Source organism: Pan paniscus, chromosome 3, assembly GCF_029289425.2.
Source record: "Pan paniscus chromosome 3, NHGRI_mPanPan1-v2.0_pri, whole genome shotgun sequence".
NCBI classification, from domain to species: Eukaryota; Metazoa; Chordata; class Mammalia; order Primates; family Hominidae; genus Pan; species Pan paniscus.
In genome coordinates this window covers 110,244,619-110,267,823 of record NC_073252.2, presented here as the reverse complement: position 1 = coordinate 110,267,823, position 23,205 = coordinate 110,244,619, and the positions used below count along the sequence as shown (strand labels likewise).

Below are 23,205 nucleotides of genomic sequence, written 5' to 3'. Positions count from 1 at the left end.
AAATAGTGAATCAACCAAACACTGAAAATACATTTTCTCCTAAAATACACAAGTGTATAGTGGAAATACTGTGTATGTATCCAAATAACAGCAGTATTCTTTTATCAGAAGTGAATAGCTTTATAAATTATAATGTATACATCAACCCATGCTCTTTGTGCACAGTAAGTTTACTTTTGGAGTCAAAGAACTTCAAAGTACAACCAGCTCTAGATCTTTTTTGTTAGTGGTCTACATGAAGACCATGAGTAGATGAAGTGGGTTTACTTGATAAATATTTTGACAGCCTATTATGTCCCAGGCATTGTGTTAGGCACTAGCAATGCAATTATAGAATGACAGACATGTTCTCTTCCCTTGTGAAGCCTATTGATTAATTTAATAATTAATCAATTATTAAAGCAGCAGCTGACAAATAAGCTATTGCAATATAGCATGAGAAGTGCTGACCTGGAAAGCACAGGGTTGCACATGAGAAACCAAGCCATAATGAAGAACCAAAACTGGATTGAAAGGAGTCAGAGAAGTTTCCCTGGAGGACATGATGTCTCACTTGAGGTCTTAAGGCTGTGTAGATATTGGTCAGTCTGGTAGGGAGCAGTTAAAGAAGTAAAGCATGTACAAAGTTCTGGAAGTAAGAAAGCATGTCTCTTTAAAGGAACTGGGGAAAAGTTCAGTATAGTTGAATCCTGGAAATGGAGAGTGGCAGTGTAGAGAGATGAGGTATGCAAGAACCAGTACATGAAGAGCCTTGTAAAACATATTAAGGCATAAGGACTTTATCATAATGAAAACAGAAAGCCATTGAAAAGATTTAGGTCAAGGATATCAGAATCATGTTAGAATAATGCTTTAGAAAGATCTGTAACTACAAAGTGGAAAATGAAGGTAGGGAGGCTAATCAGGATTCTCAGCATGCCAGGTGAGATGATGGCAGAATGGACTCAGTGATGCTAGGAATGAATAGAAGTAGAAAGATTATATTTTTAGAAGTAAAATAGACTTGGTACTTGGTTACATGTAGGTAGTGTAGGAAACACAGAGTCAAGGATGTCATCTACAACTCCTGCTTGAGCAGTTAGGGAAAGGATCGTGTCATTTGCTGAGATGGGAAACAGGAATTAAAGATTTGGGAGAAGGATGCTGCGCTCGTTTGGACATGCTGAATCTTGGGTACTATGGGATAACCAAGTGCAAATAAATATTGGGCAAGCAATTGAATGTATGAGTCTTAAATTCTGTACAGTGCTCTGATCTAGAGATGCAAATTGGGGAGCTGTTAGGATGCAAATGGTAACTCTGCAGCCACGGGAGTGGTGACATTGCCGAGCTGCTGTGTGGAGTGATGTGAGAGCAGGCTGTTGGACTGAACTCCAACGCATACCAAAAATTAAATGTTGGGCAGAGAGACAGGAGTTGCAAATGACCTCTAATCCACCAATACTCCTGAAGTCATAGTTTGTAAATAAGTTTATATTCTTCTCAGCCAACTCTATTACCAGGCATGAAAGTCTTTTTTTTTTTTTTTTTTTGAGATGGAGTTTCGCTCTTGTTGCCCAGATTGGAGTGCAAGGGCGTAATCTTGGCTCACTGCAAACTTTGGCTTCCGGGTTCAAGTGATTCTCCTGCCTCAGCCTCCTGAGTAGCTGAGATTACAGGCATGCACCACCACGCCTAGCTAATTTTGTATTATTATTTTTTTTTTTAGTAGAGACGGGGTTTCTCCATGTTGGTCAGGCTAGTCTCGAACTCCCGACCTCAGGTGATTCGCCTGCTTCGGCCTCCCAAAGTGCTGTCCCAGCACTCTTATAGGGGTGAGCCACTGCGCCTGGCCGTCTTACATTTTTTTCTTCTCCCTTCAATTGTAAAGCCATAAATTGGTAATGAAAGCATTTAAAACACCTGAAATTAATAAACATTTGTAAAATAACTATTAAAACAATCTATGAACCACACGAATAGCCTTTGATTGCTCCAGCCTGGCTTTGACTATTTTGAGCTTTCTATATTACAACAGACCTTTACTTATACTGTAATTTTTCCTCTATCATTCTGTAAGTTTTGCCTTTCCTGATTGCCTGGATAGTCTTTAGTGGATTTACAGCTTGGTGACAGCCTAGAGAGATTTTCTGTGGTCAAAACATGATTAAATAGAGATTTGTTGGTCAGAAGATAACCATGAACCATAATACCCACAAGGGAAAGATCCAGATGCAGTTTTGGGTGGGTCGATGGGGATTTACCTCATATGCTTTCTTTTATTTCACAAAATGTGTTCTGTTCTTTACTTTCGTATCTGTAGGAATAGAAATGGGAATGTGGCCTCTAGGGTGTGCTGATGTATGTTTAACAGCTGGCTTTCAAGGAAAAAAAAAAAAAAGATCTGATTTGTAGTGTTTACTAATTTTTTTGGTGTAAATACTCCCACCATGGCCAATTTCAAACTACCAACTTGACAGCACTGAAGGCAGAAAAAATGTTCACAGTTGGCTCTTGTAAGCCAGTGCAAGCTTGCTCCAGCACACTACTGGACTAGGAATGATCTGCCTGTAGCCAGGAATGGGAAAATACCTTGCCCATGACAGCTTAAGGTATGAGAGGACAGAATTCTACAAAATACAGAGTTTTTACTTTAAGAAAAATGGATTTACTCATCTACAGTCTGTTTATTTGTAGACTTCGACCTTTTTCTTTTGAATTACTGGCCGTATGAGTATGCATTATATAATAACCTTAGCATTGTAACTTCTATTTCTTTATTCATAAGCAATAACAGTTTCTAAAACTGGCTTGTATTTGAGATTGAAATGATGAGAATCATTTTCAATCTAATTTTTTTTTTTTTTTTTTTTTTTGAGATGGGGTCTCACTCTGTTACCCAGAGTGCGGGAGTGCTCACTGCAAGCTCTGCCTCCCGGGTTCACGCCATTCTCCTGCCTCAGCCTCCTGAGTAGCTGGGACGACAGGCACCTGCCACCAGGCCCGGCTAATTTTTTGTACCTTTAGTAGAGATGGGGTTTCACCGTGTTAGCCAGGAAGGTCTCGATCTCCTGACCTTGTGATCCACCCGCCTCAGCCTCCCAAAGTGCTAGGATTACAGGCGTGAGCCACCGCACCCGGCCCAATCTAATTCTTTATACCATGAACCAAATAAATTACCAGTTTTATTTCAGGATATTAGTATAATCTGCATTCTAATATATTTCATAAAAGAAAATATTTTATTTCCATTACATAGGCAAAGTTTTTTTCCCATATCAAAGCCAAATATTGTGATGTACTAACCAATAATATATGTAGAAAGAATAACAGCAAAATCTTATTTCTTTATATAATTTAATATATACCCTATTAACACCAGTGTGCAGATGTACAGTACTGACAGTATACTAAATAGTATTAAAAATTACTTTAAAAATGTTTTCAACATTAGGTACTGGTGGAACCAGAGCTGTTATTTTGTACATCATATCGTTTATGTGTTGCAAAGGAAAAGTAAAATTTCCAGTAGCATTAGAAAAAAATGTACTCATATTTTATGTAGATATACAAAATCTCATGACATCTACTGAAAACCTCACAATTCTATTGTGCACTAATAAAAACACCTTTTCAAACAACTTGCACTTATACTGAGTTCATAAAGGCTACTATAAAAATATTGCAAACGCAATAACAATGATATCGTACAAAGTCTTTTGTTTTTTAAAAGTCAAATTTTAAAAGGACTGTATTTATATAAATGCGCAATACTTTTTAGTGACCCTAACATTTTTGTTTAGGATTATCTGATTTTAGAAAACTAAGTTAAATGTTTTTCCTTATTTTCTGTTTCAGAATGAGAAGACACTAAGAATGCACAGAGGTTTAGAAATAAGATTGGGTAAAAGTTTTATAAAGTGGGATAGCAAGCACTCTACATGTTTTACTTGTTGCCCTACCAAAGATACAAATGCCTGACTGCCCCAATTTCTGAAATTTAACTTGAATTCTAAATCTTAACTACCCCCCTTTCCTTTATAATCTTTGAGATGAAAGTGTAAAGATTTTAGGTTCTCTAACAAAACCCAAAATATCACTAAAGCCATTCTCCATTTTCAAAGAATATTTAAAGAAATGCGTATTTCAATATAAAACCTGAAAATGCTGAATTAAGACACCTTAATAACATGGCTAGCCAATTACTGATGTGACTTTAGCCTTAGAAAAAGATTATCAAAATTGGCTAAGTTCCAAATTTAAGCATTTGGTTTTATACTGTTAATATTGTACCTTTCTGATATAGATATCAAAGAAAAATGATCTGATTTTTTTCCTGAAAACAACAGTAAAATATAAATTTTTTGTGAAAAAAATCCATGTCAAGATACGAAATACATTGTTTCAAAACTCAGAATAAGTGTTATGAAAGAACTATAAAATTATAAATTTCTAAAAAAAATACACTGAAAATGTCTCTCTAGGAAAAAATATGCAACTTGTTAGATACAAGAAAATATGGCATTATCATAGGGTGCAGTCAACTAGGCTATGAGACTTTAAAAACTCACAAAAAGTAATTAGCACCAAAATTGTCTGAAACTTCAAATGATATATTAAAGTAGGTCTAGGTCCAAATGTTACATTTTTAAAAAGTTATATTTAACCTGGGAGCTTTCCCCAGCAAGAATAAATATATTATTTTCAACCTTTAGAAAACGTTCTATCTTTACTGATTTTCATCACAATATTAAGGTAGTGTATGCTAATTATCATTTACCTTAGTTTAGGCTGGGTAGGGACAATTGAAATCCAAATATTTCCCAAATAATATGAGATTATTTGGTGGGGAGGGTGAGTGGGGACAAGTTTTCTAAGTGAAACTTACTTTTAGCTTGTTTCATACTTTTTCTTCTGAAATGTTTTATTGGAACTCTTTATAAGAACTATATTGCTTGATTTGAATTCCATGTCCTGTTATTTTCCCTGTTCACTTTCTGGTGGTGTTACTTAAGATTTGGCATGGGGATAGAGGTGTATAAAGGAAACAGAGATCATAGTAGTGAAACAAGAGTTTTGAATAAGCTAATGTATATCCAAAATATATATTCAACGCTGTTATGATCAAGAGTTTAGTTTTAAGTGACATCCATGTATAAATTTACTTACAAAACAGCCAGCACACGATTTGAAACAAGGCAAACTTTTTCGGTTGTCAAAAAGTGAAATATATAACTTCTTCAATTACATATATGGCTACCAAATGTCAAACAATTCAATTCGGCCATGTTTTACTGTTGCACATAAATAATAACAAGGCAAAGAACAGCAACTAGTCCAAGGGCTTGCAGGCCAAGGAACCACAGCATAACCCAAAAGAAAATGACTATTACTGGTTCCACTATTCGTTCTCCAAAATACATCCTTGTGAAGCCCATGTTGATAAGGTTTTTGTTCAGTTCACCAAAAAGTGTTCCCATTTTCTTGTAGTCATCTCCAACAGGCTCACCAGTGTGGTTCTGTGAGTCTTCAACATCCTTTAAAAAAAAAAAAAGACAAAACATGAACATAACATGAGAAATATGTAAACGTCTTTAAGAACCTTAGTTCTTCATCTTCCAAAGTGCTGGGCATACTTCTGATAATTATTCTACAAGTACCTGTTAATACAATGGGAATGTTCTTTTTGATCCTGGAATTGCACAAAAATGACTGCTTAAGTGAAGAATCATGTTTGTATCTCTTGTGAGTGACCATGACTTCAGAACACCCTTTTCTGCCACCCTCCTGTTTTATGAGGCAAGGCCTGACTGCTCTGTCCTGGTAAGATTCTTTTTAGACGGTTCCTTTGACACTAAGACGTTAAGAAACTGAGCCTCAGATGACCAAAGCATGTTTGCTGTTATTATTGGGCAATCCTCAGCCACTACTGCTGTGATCTTTGTCTTAGGCTCAGCTAAGCAGACTTCAGCGCAGGCCCTTGCATAGTTTCCTGTTCATTATATAGATGCCCTAAATGCCTCTTATTAATTTCATCAGGAGAAACAAATAGTTTTAATACAAATTTTTTTTTTTTTTACAATAAGGCCAAATGTCTACCCAGTAGTTAGTATCCCAGAAAATGTCTACATGCACCCAATTATACATACCTAAAGTATTATTTCTATTATCTTCCAGTTGTATTATAATTAAGGCCATGACAGTAAGCTACTGTCTCTTGGCTTCAAACCCACTCTTTGGAATTCTGCAAGCATTTCTGTCTCCCTGTTAGGCTCTGCCAATAGAGGGACCAGCGTGACACTTCACAGGTAGAGAAGGAAGAAGGAATTTGCTGTTTCCTTCGGATGGGTTTCTTAATCCTGTTAAGTCTCACTCTAGCAACAATTCTTCACTCTGACAGCAATAGTGCCTGCTAGTAGTAGCAGCTGATTGCAATTTGGGGGTTTTCCAACACTTGTAGAACCAATCTCAATGTGCCTTCTTGAGATGCCAGCTCCAATTACTGGGTGCTTCTTCCTCAGATACCTGGTTCCCAGGTCTATAGGCTCCCTCCTCTGAACTCAGAGAAATCAGCACCAGGCAAGCAGTGACCTGTTCTCAAAAGTCTGAATTTCAGTTCCATGGGGACCTTTTTGAAGCTTCTTAGTTTCAGTAAGTCCATCCATCTCTTTTTCTTTCTGCCCAGTCCTATGAGTGGTTGTCTTGGTGATATTTTAGTGCAGTGGCTTTTAAACTTTAGCATGTGTTAGAATCCGCTGGAAGGCTTGTTAAAGCACAGCTTGCTGGGCCTACTACTAGAGTTTCTGATTCAGTAAGTCAGGGGTGAAGCTTGGAGTCTGAGAATTTGCATTTCTAGGAAGTTTCTAGGTGATGCTTATGATGCTGATCTGGTGACCATGCTTTTCCAATACCCAGTTAACAATTACTTATATTAAATTATCTTTGTTAAAATAATTGGTATAGTTTCTCTCCCCCTCCCCCCGGCCCCAGACCCTAGTAGAATCACAAAAGAAAAACTATGTCATGTAGGTGAGATAATTATAATTTATTAAATCTATTTTATTTAGGAGGCATGATTCAAATAATTATTGAATTATTTGCTCATAGTATGTACATGATGGAGAATTTATTATATGTTTAAAAAGCCTTTAGATATAGGGCTTCACATAATAAGTATTAAATACCATTAAGTATGCCGTATAGGCCAAAGGAAAGCAAAATTAATTATCTTATAAGGGAGTGTCACAAAATCATCTGCCACAAAGAGCCAATGAATTTGAGGAAGTTTTAAGACATTCTTCAAACATCTGAATCAAACTTACATTCTTTTAGTAGAAACCAAAGCTTGATCATTTCAGTCATTGATCAGTAAGTAATTAAAAATATTTTTTTCATTAAAGAAATGGCTATATGAAGCCTTATTTTCTATTGTACACATAGAGTTTAAAATAAATCTTTAAGGGAAGAGTGAAAAAAAATCTAACTTTTGTTTAAAATAGAAAATCAGACAAAATGATTTTCAGTATGACTTTAAGAAATGGGCTTTTCCCATATACTAGTAATTTATGTACAGTAATGAGTACCAAGGGGGACTGATGAGGTAGTAGAAAAATGAGACTCACTGCAGCATCTTTGTTGAGTCTACATCATGTGTTCAAGCCAGATTTACTTTTGAGCTATACTTTTATATAATTTTTTTTTGAGACAGTTTTGTTCTTGTTGCCCAGGCTAGAGTGCAATGGCACAATCTCGGCTCACTGCAAACTCCACCTCACACTTCAAGCAATTCTCCTGCCTTAGCCTCCCAAGTAGCTGGGACTACAGGCATGCACCACCATGCCTGGCTAATCTTTTGTATTTAGTAGAGACAGGGTTTCACCATGTTGGTCAGACTGGTCTTGAACTCCTGACCTCAGGTGATCCACCTGCCTTGGCCTCCCAAAGTGCTGGAATTACCAGCGTGAGCCACTGTGCTGGCCTATTTTATATAATTTTTAAAATTACTTTTGGATTTTCACTTCTATCAGAAAAAGAGTGAGAAAAACAAAATGTTGTAGAGTTACCTAGGGAGTTCACATCCAGGCTGCAACACTTTAACTGAGTGACATGATCTTAGCCAAATTACTTCACTTTTCCTCAACTTCAGTTTTCTAATCCATAAAATGATTTATGTGATCCTTTTTTGATACTGATAGTTTTAAGTTATAATTTGTGGATCTTTTCTTTTTTTAAAAAATTGATTTCTAAATTATTTTTTCCTTCACTGATATATTACGACTGGGTCAATTTTATGTTTCTTGTACTTTGATATGATCCATAACAATATACTACATTTAAAAAAACCCTTATTCTTGCCTAATATTAAAGCTTTCTTTTCTTTAGGGTAGAACTTGAAGAGTCCTCGATTTAGTATGTAATTCTGCTGATCCCTCATCCCTCTCTATTTCTCCAGTGTTTAGCATGTTGATACTGTTTCTGGCCTTTTTTTCTTCATTTTTTATTAAAGTTCTTAAAAAAATTTTTTTTTTTTACTCTTCCCAATTTCTTGTAATCTACGCACTCATTGTACTTTGGGGTTTTTTTGTTGTTACTGAAGCTTTTTAAGACTTTTTTTTTCAGTATTTTTGTGGTTTTAGTACGAAGAAAGTACCCTAATCTGGATGTGGTAGGTACTGTCTGAAGGTTTAAATTCTTTGTAAAATAAATTAAATCTACAAATGCTTGTGGGTTTTCCAGGGGAAGAAGGAGGTGTTGCAACACTTAAATCAAAATAGAGAGTTAGTAAATCAGGCCAGGTGAGGAGACAGCAATGCTCACATTATCTCAGATCTTGAGATCAGCTGGTGGGATTGAGACTGGAAGCTGAAGACCCAGTAAGGACAGGTCTGGGCAAGCTGTGGCTGTTGCAGCCTGCTTCTTCTTCTTTTTTTTAATTATAAAAAAATTTAAGCACACACAAAACTAGAGAAAATAGTATAATAAACCTATATACGTATCAACCAGATTCAGTAATTTCTAAAACTTTGCCACCTTACTGAAATACTTCTTAATCTGGGTAATCTGATGAAGAAGAAAAAAGTTTTAAAAAAAATCACTAGGCTAATGCCTAAAAGTAACGTATCTTCACAAATGAAGTTCTGTAGAAACATCAAATATATCCAGCAATGAATTGGATAGGGGGTTCAAACAACCCTAAAGGAAGACATTTAAGAATGTGGAAAGGGTGTCAGTTTCCAGGCAGGCAAAAGAAAAAAAAAAAAAAGAACGTGGAAAAGGAAAATGATCAATATTCTTCAATCAGTGAGATTATAGTCAATCTCATTACAGTATTTTATGTATCTAGGATATCCTCTCAAATAACACAGTTCTAAAGGATACAAAGACTGGCGTGTTGGTAAATGTTTAACAATGGGCTTTGTTGGGGGTTGGGGGAAGCTCTATTTTACAGCATTTGCCAATTCTGTTGTGATTTCCAATTTCTGTAGTGTTAGTACTTCCACTGTGGCCAATTTCAAACTATTAACAGCCAGCTCACAAAGTTCCTGAAAATTTAACAACTTGCTCTTTGACGACTGGTAGGAGCCAGCACCAGCACTTCATTGTAGGAATAAGAGATACTTGAAATAAGTTGAGGTAAAGGCCTGCATGGTGATAGTCGATGAGTTTGATCCCTCCCTTCTTTCCGCCAACTGGTGCATTTCTATTTTTTTTTTTTAAGTTTACAAAATTGACAAGCTGAGATAATTAAGTAGAATTAACTTATTACAAATATATTGCAAGCGGGTAAATTGTATTAAGAAAGGACTATATTATGACTTGAGTTATGAGATACAATGAAATGCATGTGGTGTCACAAAACTACTACAAGTAACAACATATTGCTTTTTCTGGATTGTCTCATGCAGCTATCAAAAGGTCATCCGATTCAATTATTTTTAGAAGTTCTTGTTTACAATAAAATTTAAACCATCTGGCTGATTTGTGAGGAAGAGGGCTCTCTTGATGCTCCCTAGGTCAGTGAATGGCACCACCATCCATACGCCAGATCCAAAGGTCAGAACTCTAAGGCATTCTTGACCCCCTCCCTCTCCCTCTTCCCCATGACCCACATCCAGCTCATCACCATATTCTCTTTGTTTTACCTTCTAAATATTTCTTTAAAGTGTATATACGATTCCATGTACTGCTATAATCCTAAGAGTCTACTAAGATCTCTTGACTGTTCCAATAGTTTCCTAACACTGCTACTGCACAAGTCCATTAGCTCCCCTATAATCTATATACCACAATGTAGCCACAGTGGTTCTTTCCAAGTGCAAATTCAATCATGCCACCTCCATCCTGCTTTTAGGATTAAGGCCAAAATCTTTAACATGATCTATGAGGCCCTGCTTAGTCTGGCTTCTATCTGGGTCTCTGGCCTCATTCTGTCATCAGCCTTCCTGTCTTTATTTCAGCCACAGAGGTCTTTCAGCTCTTGCTTGCCACAGGGATTTGCAGGTGCTCTTTTCTCTGCTTAAAAAACTATTTCGTCTCTCCTTTGCTTAGTTAAGGCATCCTCTCCTTTTGGTCTTAGCTTAAGCTTCAACTCAGTCTCACAGCATCAGGTAATGCTCTTTCAATGCATTCTGACTCAATGCCAATGTGTGTTATTATTTGATTAATGTCTACCTGTACTATAAACTTCATGAACTAGGAGCAGTATTTATTTTTGCTGGCCACTGATATCCTCTGATATGAATATGTAGCAAAGGCTATGTCCTGAAAATAGCAGCATATAGAAACATCTCAATAAATATTTGTTGAATAAACAGGAAGAAATTATCATGTGTTTTTCTGGCAGGCATTAGAGAAGTATTTGATAGATTTTCTACATTGCTCCTTTTTTTTTTGGCCAAACCAAAGATGGGCACTATTTTACAAAATATTATTTACTACAGTAATCTGAAAACAATGTACATATTTTTATGGGATTAGCAGTATTTCTGTTGTGGACATTACTTAGCATCCAGTCTTCTTTCCTCTTCCCTATTAGAACCTTAAATCCAGCCTTCATTCTTCAGGTGAAGTGAATTCTACCTACTCAGTTCCAGAGATGATTCTAAGAGTAATTTTCTCTTTACTAGAGCTAGTTTTGGAAAGGGTATGTGATCCACTTTGGAACAATGACTTTTGCATGTCTTTTGAAAAAATTATTCCTAGCTCTTCTGGGTCAACTTTGGAAAGTGATCCTTATTTTCTTTTATTTCTCCGCATATACTCCTCAAGTAAAGAGAACTTGTACTTAATATTAGTTTTCTATTGCTTCCATAAGAATTATAAAGGTAATGGTTTAAAACAACACAAATGTATTATCTTAAGTTCTGTCTATTAGAAGTCATGTTGGCAGGACTGAATTTCTTCCTAGAGGCTCAAGAGAATCTATTTCCGTACTTTTCCAGTTGCTAGAGCTGCCCACATTCCTTGGCTCCTCTTCTTTCATCTTCAAAGCTAGCAGTACTGCACCTCTTTGACCATTCTTCAGTAGTTAACATTTTCCTCTGACTACAGTGAAAAAAAGTTTTTTTTTTTAAATTTAGAAACTTTTATAGCAATTTTATACCACATCGTTTTTACTATATTTTACAAATGTATCAGTCAGCAATGAACTGAAAAACAAAAACCTAGTTTTCGCCACCTTTTGAGAAACACTGGTATAATGAACACCTGTATTTTTTACTGCCTACATTTAACTGTTGTTAACAAACACAGAGAAATATAGAATTCTTCATAAATACTGTATAAATAGGACACAAAATTAGGGGCCTCAAAAGTTTTAATTTTAAATTATTTCTTTAGCTCTTTTAAAAATACTTTTAACTTTTATTTTAGATACAGGAGGTACATGTGCAGGTTTGTTACAAGGGTATACTGCATGATGCTGAGGTTTGGGGTATATATTCCATCACTCAGGTAGTGAGCATAGTACCCAATAGGTAGTTTTTCAACCCACACTCCACTTTCTTCCTCCACCCTCTAGTAGTCCCCAGTGTCTACTGTTGCCATCCTTATGTCCATGAGTACCCAATGTTTAGCTCCTACTTATAAGTGAGAACATGTGGTATTTGGTTTTCTGTTTCTGCATTAATTTGGTTAGGATAGTGGTCTCCAGCTGTACCCATGTTGACTGCTACAAAGGATATGACTGTTCTTTTTTAGGGCTGTGCAGTATTACATAATATATATACATTATGTAATATATGTGATATATATATATACACACACACATATATATATATATCACATTTTCTTTATGCAATCCACCATTGATGGGCACCTAGGTTGATTCTGTCTTTGCTATTGAGAATAGCACTATGATGAACATATGAGAGCATGCGTCTTTTGGTAAAACAATTTATTTTATTTGGGTATATATGCAGTAATAGGATTGCTGGGTCAAATGGTAGCCCTGTTTGAAGTTCTTTTTTTAAATATATATATATATTTTATTATACTTTAAGTTCTAGGGTACATGTGCACAACGTGCAGGTTTGTTACATATGTATACATGTGCCAGGTTGGTGTGCTGCACCCATTAACTCGTCATTTACATTAGATATATCTCCTAATGCTATCCCTCCCCCTTCTCCCCACCCCACTACAGGCCCCTGTGTGTGATGTTCCCCTTCCTGTGTCCAAGTGTTCTCATTGTTCAATTCCCACCTATGAGTGAGAACATGCGGTGTTTGGTTTTTTGTCCTTGCGATAGTTTGCTGAGAATGATGGTTTCCAGCTTCATCCATGTCCCTACAAAGCACATGAACTCATCATTTTATATGGCTGCATAGTACTCCATGGTGTATATGTGCCACATTTTCTTAATCCAGTCTATCATTGTTGGACATTTGGGTTGGTTCCAAGTCTTTGCTATTGTGAGTAGTGCTGCAATATTGGACCTAAAACCATAAAAACCCTAGAAGAAAACCTAGGCAATACCATTCAGGACATAGGCATGGGCAAGGACTTCGTGTCTAAAACACCAAAAGCAATGGCAACAGAAGCCAAAATCGACAAAGGGGATCTAATTAAACTAAAGAGCTTCTGCACAGCAAAAGAAACTACATCAGAGTGTTTGAAGTTCTTTGAAAAATCTCCAAACTGCTTTCCACAGTGGCTGAACTAATTTATATTCCCACCAATAATGTATAAGCATTCCCTTTTCTCCACAGCCTCGCCAGCATCTGTTTTCTGACTTTTTAGTAACAGCCATTCTGACTAGTATGAGATGATATCTCATTGTGGTTTTGATTTATATTTCTCTCATGAGTGATGATGAGCATTTTTTCATAGCCGCTTTTATGTCTTCCTTTGAGAAGTGTCTGTTTATGTCCTTTGTCCTTTTAAAAATCGTGTTATTTGTTTTTTGCTTGTTGATTTAAGTTTCTTACATATTCTGTATATTAGACCTCTGTCAGATGTATAGTTTGTGGAAATTTTCTCCCATTCTGTAGGCTGCCTGTTTACTCTGTTGATAGTTTCTTTTGCTGTGCAGAAATTCTTTAGTTTAATTAGGTCCCACTTGTCAATTTTTGTTCTTGTTGCAATCGCTTTTGGGGGCTTAGCCAAAAATTCTTTGCCAAGGCCGATGTTGAGAAGGGTATTTCCTAGATTTTCTTCTAGGATAGTCTGAGGTCTTACATTTAAATATTTTGATCTTTGACAAAGCAGACAAAACAAGCAATGGGGAAAGGACTCCCTATTTAATGGTGTTGAGGACTCCCTATTTAATTGGCTAGTCATATGCAGAAGAATGAAACTGGATCCCTCCCTTTCACCATATACAAGAATTAAGTCAAGACAAATTAAAAGTTCTCTGTATTTAAGAACCCATGTGAAATCAGTTTGATCCACCTGGATAATTAGGATACTCTCCACATCTCAAAGTCCTTAAATTTAATCACATCTGGAAAATTCCTTTTGCCATGTAAGATATCATATTCTCTGGTTCTGAGGATTAAGATGTGGACATCTTTGGAGAGACCATTATTATGCCTAGCATAGTATTTTGGTATAAAATTATTTCTTTATATATCTATTTCCTGTCACTAGCTTTGAACCCACTAAGGGTATTAAGGGCAAGAAACATGTCTTACAAATTTTACATTAGTACTTTGTATATTGCACTATGCCTGGCCCATCATAGACTCATAATAAGTATTTGCTGAAGGAACAATGGAAATATTCTACAATAACATACTATGCAAAAAACCCACCAAAATTTAAAACAAAGAAAACTTAAATGAAATATCAATATTCATTATATTCTCCCATGAGCATAGTTGTGAATTTTTTCAATATTTTTCAAATATTTATAAATTCTAGACTAAATTACAGAATATGACAGCTGCTAGCTAAAATTTACATGCTCAGCATAATTCCTAACCCACTGCGTTTTAAGAGCAGACACTAATACGTACAGATGAGCTCTTGGGGGTCTGATTCTCTCTCAAGATGCTTGTAATTTTCAGAGTAATAGTAGTGGTAGTGCTATTAATGGCAGAGTAGGAAAGCCAACCCAAGTGCCTCCTATGTAACATGCATTGTGTTTTACATGCATTATCTTGTTTGATCTTTGCAACAATCTGTAAAGGAGGCACTATTATTTCCCCCCATTTATAGATAAGGAAACCGTAAAGTTTAAGAGGAATTAAATGTCTGGACACTGACCTATACTTAGTAATTGAAAGATCTATGATGTGAACCTGGATATTCTTACTCCAGGGGACTCACCATTAATCCCTATACTGTACACACCCTCCAGTTATTATTACATTAATAGCTAGCATCTAGTTAATGCTGCTTAGTTTTCAGAGAAATTTTATGTATTCCACCTCTGAAAAGATAAGCTATATAAATACACTTTCACTTTACACAGAATGAATACATTTTACACAGCAAAATGAGTATCACTATCTTTTTTCCTTTACATCTTTTCTCACAGTTTACAGAATACCTAAAAGTATTCAAGCAGAAAAGTTGCTCAAATTCTTATTTTCGTCCTGTACAAAAATTTAAGTAAAGCTATTTGCAGCAAGTTAGTACATTTTCATGCTTTTAAAAGTAGTAATGAATTCAGATTCAAATGTGAAAAAAAAGGCTCAGCAAGAATGAAGAGATACGTGGTTGGCAGAATTGCAATAAGACAACAAACAAAAAACCTCCCCAACAAACAATAAGCAAACCCATAAGACTTCACATATAAACCAGTACATGAGTGCAGAAATATAGATGGAGCTTTTTTCCTGTTCTAACATTAATCACTTTTGTCTTTGCCAAAATTTATTCTTTGTATGTGAGGTCCCAATGGAAAAACATTTGTCAAATGTACAGTTTCCTTTGTGGTTATACAGAGAGTACTGACTACGACATGCACACGAAGAGTATTCTCACCAAAGCAGTGATACTCTTTTTTTGGTCCATGATTAAAGACATACATAAAAATAGAGGGGTGTTCTAACTGATTCAAAATCCTTCTTAAAAGATACCCCAAATTAATGATGAGAAATTAAAGGTAAACCCTTAAGTAATCACTGGATTTTTGAGAAGCATCTTCAAAGATAATTAAAACACAGTCTCTTACTTTAGAAATTAGGAATGAACAGGTTAAGTCCCATAGCCCATTAACAAAAAACCAAGGCTTTCGTAGCAAACAGGACAGATTCAAATCCTGCTCTGTCATGTATCAGCTGTGTGACATTGGGCAAATTACTTAACCACTGACTCTCAGTTTCTTCACCCATAAAATGTGTATAATAATACCTACTTTAGAGTTGTTGTGATAAGAAAACAGATAAAAGCTTTTTGAATAAGCACTCAATATATGGTAATTATTATTACTCTATTTTTGGCAGAATTTATATCTTGTGATTTTTACTTCTATTCTCTATTGTACCATACTGCCTGAGATAATTAATGCCTTAGTGATTATCTTTCTCATGATAATTAAGTTCAGTTGTATTTTTTCTAGTGTTACGACAATTTAATTATATAGAAATTGAAGTGGGATGTTTTCTATGGAACATCTCTACCCACAGAACAATTTGTGCACGTTAATATTGGTAGAACCTGTTTACTCATTTTGGAAAGGGCACAAGCTACATTCTATAAACAGGCTTTTGCTGAGTGAGTTGACAATTTAAGATTCACTTATAACTGTCTTCCTGTGTCCAGTATTACATGTTGTTGTGTTAATGCATATCATTACATATGCAGTATTGAAAGTCTGCTGTTTTTGCCTGTCTAGTATATATACCATATGTTCTCCTTGATTTAACTTTGGGGAAACCACACTTTACCTGCTCTTAGTCCATGTGTTGGTTGAAGATGTCTCCATTCCCCAGCTCCAAGCCTGCCCAATAAGAACATTTCATTTTCTTTTTTTTTTTTGAGATAGAGTCTCGTTCTGTTGCCCAGGCTGGAGTGCCATGGCATGATCTCGGCTCACTGCAACCTCTGCCTCCCGGGTTCAAGCGATTCTCCTGCCTCAGCCTCCTGAGTAGCTGGGATTACAGGCACCCGCCACCACACCTAGCTAACTTTTGTATTTTTAGTAGAGATGGGGCTTCACCATGTTGGCCAGGCTGGTCTCGAACTCCTGACCTCAGGTTATCCACCCACCTCAGCCTCCCAAACTGCTGGGAGTACCGGTGTGAGCCACCACACCCGGCTGAACATTTCATTTTCTTGGGCACGTAAATGCAACTCAAGACAGGCCAATGAAAGCTCTAACCAAGACTTTTACTGCAACTATTGAAAAAGAGACAGGTTTTTTGTGTGTTGTTTTTGTTTTTTGTTTTTGCTTTTTTGAGAAAAAAACAAACTGTAGTTAGATAGCTGGTGAGTTGTAGGCCATCATATTACTAGGGGGGAAAGCTTGCTAAGAACAAAGCCAACATAAAGTAAAGCCAAGAAATGGATAGAGATGGTTTCATTGACATAATTTAAGTACTCAGATATAGCTAGCATAACTACTTTTGGTCTTTTTCATAACATAAGCCAATAAATTCCTATTTTCCAAAATCTAGTAGGAGTTGGATTTTTGTCACTTGAAACCAAGAGTTCTGACTATAGATGATGATAATAATAATAGCTACCACTAATCAGAATTCACCCATCTGCTAGATATTGTGGTAAGCACTTTACACATTCAGCCAGGGACTAGTAGCTTGGAGATTCCCACTCTAGCAACTGACAGAGAAATGCCTTGGGCATATACACAGTTTTTCAGACTGCCAGGGATGACAGTGATGTCACTTTAAAGCCTGGTTTCCAAGGAGTAAGGGGTAAGAATAGTTTATTGTTCAATTGGTTTCAGTCAGATGTTGAATTTAAGCCCCTTGTGCCATTGAGGCTATTGTCCTGTGTTGATGGGTCTATGTACAGCATGGAGAATGCTTTCAAGTCTACCCCGTATCCTACCATAATTGCTCCTGAGTGGGTGCAGCCTAGCACATGAGCCCTGCTTTCTCGAATTCTCACAGTTGACTTTGATCCCAGGAAGGCTCTTCTTGGCTCCTTCCTTGGTTCTCTCTTTAAAACTTCTGGCTGCTGTGTTGTTTTGACGGTGCCACTAGTAATATGTTTTGATATATTATGGAGCTATCAGCCTCCTATTAATTGCTCTTCACCAAGATCTGTATTGCTTTCAACAACAAACTTAGCCATGAAGTTCTCCATTCCCTTTCCCAAGTAAACGAAGTCCTCTCAGGGAAATCTATGGAGCTCTTCACTCACCTGCTTCAGCCACCCAAAGTGCTGGGATTACAGGCGTAAGCCACCGTGCCCAGCCAGATCTGCCTTTCCTCCTGGGCAGGGCTCCTGCACCATTGCACCATTCCCTGGGGTGACACCCTGCTGTAAAATTAGACACTTGAGGTTGGGGAGCAGCCCCTGGTTTTCCGGGTTACCTCTCCTGGGAGGGAACCTCTGCCCTACAGTGAGTGCAGGGAGGGGAAGGTGGGCCTCCGTGTTCTGGACTTGCCGTGCCTCGCTTAGAGACTGGTTAGGGGAAGAGAGACTTGGTTGTCTCAGCTATACCTACCTGGAATTGAGATTCCACAACATGGAGCTAGGAGGAGGAGGGGCGGAGAGCTGAAAAACACCAGAGGCCTACTCCTCCAGGGTGAAACTGTAGCCTGAGATTTAGTATATTTTCTTGAATGAATAATTCTATTTGCTGTATACCTTGAGGATGGTTCTTGGAGACTTTAAAAGATTGTTTTATTTTGTTTTGCTCCATAATTTTCAACAGTTAAATTGCTGCTTTGCTGAGGAGACAGTCTGCTGAATTCCTTACCTCATTGTTCTGGAAGCCCTACCTTGGTTATTTCTGGACATTACTTTTGATGGTGAACTGTGAGACAACTTCTGTGAGGCTGAATCAGAGGATGCTGTATGGTAGGTAACTAGTTCTCTGGAATCAGTCCTGGGACCGTGAGCACCTTCAAGAGTGTTTATTATTCTTCACATGTACTGTGATCAAACTCTCAGTATAAAAGTTTGACTTATAAGGATCCATTTAATCAGGCAGTTCTTACTAACATTAAAAAAAGGCTTTAAATATATACTTGAAGTTTAAATGAATTTTAAAATGGCTCCCTTTTTCTCCTTCTTCACTATCCTTTCACACATATCATTAAGTGGGCAATTTTCCATCATTGTGCAGTAGCCTACCATGTACTTTAGCTGGTAATTAACTCATTTTTTCATTAAGCCTAAAGAAAGTTAACCAGAAACCCAAATCTCAGAATAGTCAGTCCTGTTTTTTCCTTAGTTGCTTTCAATACATTAAATGTCACACTCAAACCTATTTTTTAGAAAAACTTTTAGCACAATTAAAATACTTTCTATCATTATTTATAACTCTCTGGGGAAGTTCTTAAAAAATGTAGAAATATAAAAAGTAAATCAAGAATGCTCTGTAAACATTAAAATGGTCTCCTCCTTCTATGGCCCACATTAAATCTCTGGCAGGGCTGGGCATAGTGGCTCACACCTATAATCTCAGCACTTTGGGAGGCCGAGGTGGGCAGATCATTTGAGTTCAGGAGTGCAAGACCAGCCTGGGCAACATAGTGAGACCCTGACTCTACAAAAAAATACAGAAGTTAGTGGGGTATGGTGGTGTGTGCCTGTAGTCCCAGCTGCTCAGGAGGCTGAGGTAGGAAAATAGCTTCAGCCCAGGAGGCAGAGGCTGCAGTGAATCAAGATCGCACCACTGCACTCCAGCCTGGGTGACAAAGCCAGACCTTGCCTCAAAACAAACACAAAATATCTGGCAGCCCAGAAAGAAAAAAACAGCAAATAAATAAACATATTAACGCATAAATGAACAAATAAAACTGTGTTGTCATTTATATTCAGCATAACATTTATAATTATTTGGCTTTAAAAACACTTTAGAACCAATTCAACAAACATTTTTTCTGGTACCTATAAAGTATTAGATAAGTAATATTACATCCTTAACTTTGAGAAGCTAATAATCTAGTGTGGAGGTTAACATTTATAAACAAATACATATACTTTAAGGCAAAATGTGATCAACATTTAAGAGCAGCAAAATGCTTGGCATTTAGTTCAAAAAAGGTCAATTTGGTCATAAACTAAATCAAAAGAATTGGCAAAAAACCCACTAATGCACTGCTTTCAAATATTTAAATGATGTTTTAAAAAATGATATGGTGTGTTTAACTGCTTTTGTATTATTATATAAAAGGATAGCTGGTTATAGCACTGATAAACCACAAACCGATTCTGTGGTTTACAAAACATCTTCACTTCAGAATTTAGTCACCTGCAAAGACTGATTTCTTGCTTTTTATTCCTCTTCATCTCAAAGGTTATCCCTATGTAGATATGCTCTGAAATATGTAAGCCTTGAAAACAACAAGCAGTGTTTAAATGAAATTTTTAACTTATTTCATGACACATTTATTAATTTAAAAAATGAACACTAATTGAATAGTATGTGCTGGGCAATGCTTTAAGTACTATGATCTTCAAAACATAAAGGAAACTGAGGAAGAGAGATTACGTAATTTAGTCAAGATCCCTTAGTAATTGGTGGAATCTAGACACATTCAGGCAATCTGGCTCTAAAGCCTATGTTCTAAAGCCTACACTATAGGCTTTGTTATAAATATAAAATCAATCTTGTGATGATTCACATTCTAATTGTTTCAATGTATCAGTTTTTAAAAGCAGTTTAGTTATACTTGTCTTGATTCACTTACATCAGCAAAAATAATACTTTTTTTGAATATAAACTCAAGATTTTTTTTTGTTTTTGTTTTTGTTGAGACAGAGTCTCACTCTGTCGCCCAGGTTGGAGTGCAGTGGCGCGATCTCGGCTCACTGCAACCTCTGCCTCCCAGGTTCATGCCATTCTCCTGCCTTAGCCTCCTGAGTAGCTGGGACTACAGGCGCCCGCCACCATGCCTGGCTAATTTTTTATATTTTTAGTAGAGATGAGGTTTCACCGTGTTAGCCAGGATGGTCTCGATCTCCTAACCTCGTGATTCGCCCGCCTCGGCCTCCCAAAGTGCTGGGATCACAGGCGTGAGCCACCACACCCGGCCATAAACTCAAGATTTTATAGTCTTCATAATAAAACAAAAGATGACACTTAGAACTGAATCACTTGGGCCTTTCTTTCCTTATCTCCTCCCAGTTCAAAATGCTTGCATCTTTTAATAGCCAGCATTCTCTTAGATCTGCAGTTGGCTCAACACACTCAAGCCTTAGCACAATCATCTTTGTAGTTTTATTTCCGGAAAATTGGCTTAGCTTGTCCCCCATAGTCACTCTGCTTCCTGTCGTAACACCGCTTTCCCTGGGCATACGGAGAATCCTTGCCCTTCTTGTACTGTGTCATTTTGTGGGGTTGGTGCTTGCCACACTTCGTACAGAAAGTCCAGCGGGTTTTAGGAATGTTTACCATGTTTGCAGGAGTGCTATCGGCACAGAAAGAAAGTAAAAATAATAATTTTAAAATGGTTTTGTGGTTTTTGCATTTTTTTTCCTGTACAATAACAGTTTCTTGTTTTATACACACATCTGGCTCACTGTAGTATAGCACCTGGTCTCAATTGTCATACTTACTATTTGACCAGGATTTTAAAAATTTCATCTTTTCTTAAAAATAAAAAACAAAACCAATCTCTAACCTTTAATCCCATTCCTACCCCCAGAAGAAAAGAAAAACTATAGAAGTTGGCACAAAGACTAAGCACATTGAGCACTTCAAAGGTGGGCTTTTTTTTTTTTTCCTATTTTTAACTGTATCCAGTTAAGAGAGAAAATGTATCACATTTGGCCAGAAAATAACCACTTGTTTTCCCCTGAAATTTTCTTGCCTTAATACTATAGTAGTCCCCCTTATCCAGTTTCTCTTTTCCTAGTTTCAGTTAGCTGCAGTCAACTGTGGTCTGAAAATATTAAATGGAAAATTCCATAAATAAATAATTTGTAAATTTTAAATTGTGGGCTATTTTGAGTACAGTGATGAAATCTCACACCATCTTGCTCCATCCTGCTCGGTACATGACTCATGCTTTTGTCCAGTGTATCCATGCTGTTGACATGATCCACCCATTAGTCGCTTGGTAGTCACCTCAATTATCAGATCGACAGATCACAAGAAGGGTGACTATGATATGATAAGATTATTTTGAGAGAAAGAGAGACCACATTCATACAACTTTTATTACAGTATATTATTATAATTGTTCTAATTTATTCTTATTGTTGTTAATCTCTTACTGTGTCTTTAACTTACAAATGAAATGTTATCATAGGTATGTACACATAGGAAAAACAGTATATATAGGGTTCAGTACTATCATCAATTTCAGGCATCCACTGCGGGTCTTAGAATGTATCCCCTGTGGATAAGGGGGGACTACTGTATGTGCTTAATAACTAAAAACAAAGAACAATGAACTTCTAACATGAGCAGAATGTGCTCCAACGATCATGGAAAGGCTGCCTTTATAGATAACTTCATTTTAAACTAAATTTAGTTATAGAGAAACCAAAAGAAGGAAGAAGAATGACAGAAAGAAATTAGTTTGTAGTGAGTCTCAGAGGGATTTTAGACTAAAAAATATTTTCTCGCCAAAAAACTGGAATTTTGTTCCACTTAATCCACTCTACCATCCCACTTAACCTCTCCAAAGAAAGGCTTTTTGAAAAATGCCTTGTTACCTTCTTATAAAAGGTCAGGAATCTCACATTTGTGAAACACAAGTAAGACATATTATCATACAGAAAGGGAAGATAAATAAATACATGACAATACATACCAAGAAAGAAGCAGAATTTTAGAAGCCTCTGGATTAGTTATATATTTAGTCTTTTTGGCTTCTATTTTCTCCTTGCAGTTGAGAATACTTAGTGTCTACCATTTCAACTACGAATTCATAGCTACGTTTTCTCCCCATGCCCTGACTTCCTACAGTCTCCAATTTCCCTGTTTCTTTTAGGCTGCTAAGTATTATTGGTAAAAATTATGCTGAGATGCTTCACTATAAAATTATGTTGTCTCAATGTTCCTGGCACTCCTTCCATACTCCCAAATTCTTTCAGTCACCTCTTGATAATTGTCCATCCAATTCCTGAGGATTGTTTTGGATCTTTCTCACTCTTTTGTTGTCTCTTTCTTAGAGGTGTTGCTATTTCTTTTTAAGATTAGCATTTACTCATAATCCCAAATCCTCTTATTCATGCACGCAAGTATAAAAATAGATTTTATACTGTAACATATACCTTTTCATTCCTAAAGCAAAATAAGCAAAATATAGATCCTGATTGGAACTGCATTAGTTTGTGTGTTTGATGAGTCACTTCCTTTTAGGACAAAACGAAGAAAAGCAATAATATTCAAAATCAGCGGCATCAGAAAGAATCTGAGGCACTAACTAGATGAGGACTGATTCTTAAAAACATTGAGTATATCACTGATGCCGCTCTTCTGGTAGTTTGGCCAGCATCTGTTGAAAGAATTATCAACATTCATGATTTTGTAAATACTTCTTTTACATTACATTTTAGGATAGGAGTTTTAAGTTTGTACCTAGCCCAAGGTAAAGTTATATGGAAGATTGAAGACTATTTTGCTTATGCTGTTATATCTTTTCCATATTATATTTAAAGAGTTAAACATGTAGGCATGACTAATAGAAGTAT

General features: G+C 36.5%; 1 protein-coding gene across 1 annotated transcript in view; it reads right to left on the bottom strand.

The window, feature by feature from the left end:
* Positions 1 to 3,319: 3,319 nt before the first annotated feature.
* The window catches only part of FAM241A (family with sequence similarity 241 member A), a 43,161-nt gene continuing 23,275 nt past the window's right edge, over positions 3,320 to 23,205 (bottom strand). Inside the window, exon 2 of the mRNA XM_034959006.4 lies at positions 3,320 to 5,516. Within this exon, the coding sequence (XP_034814897.2) occupies positions 5,271 to 5,516 (246 nt within the window). The 3' untranslated portion in view covers positions 3,320 to 5,270. The remainder of the gene's footprint in view (positions 5,517 to 23,205) is intronic.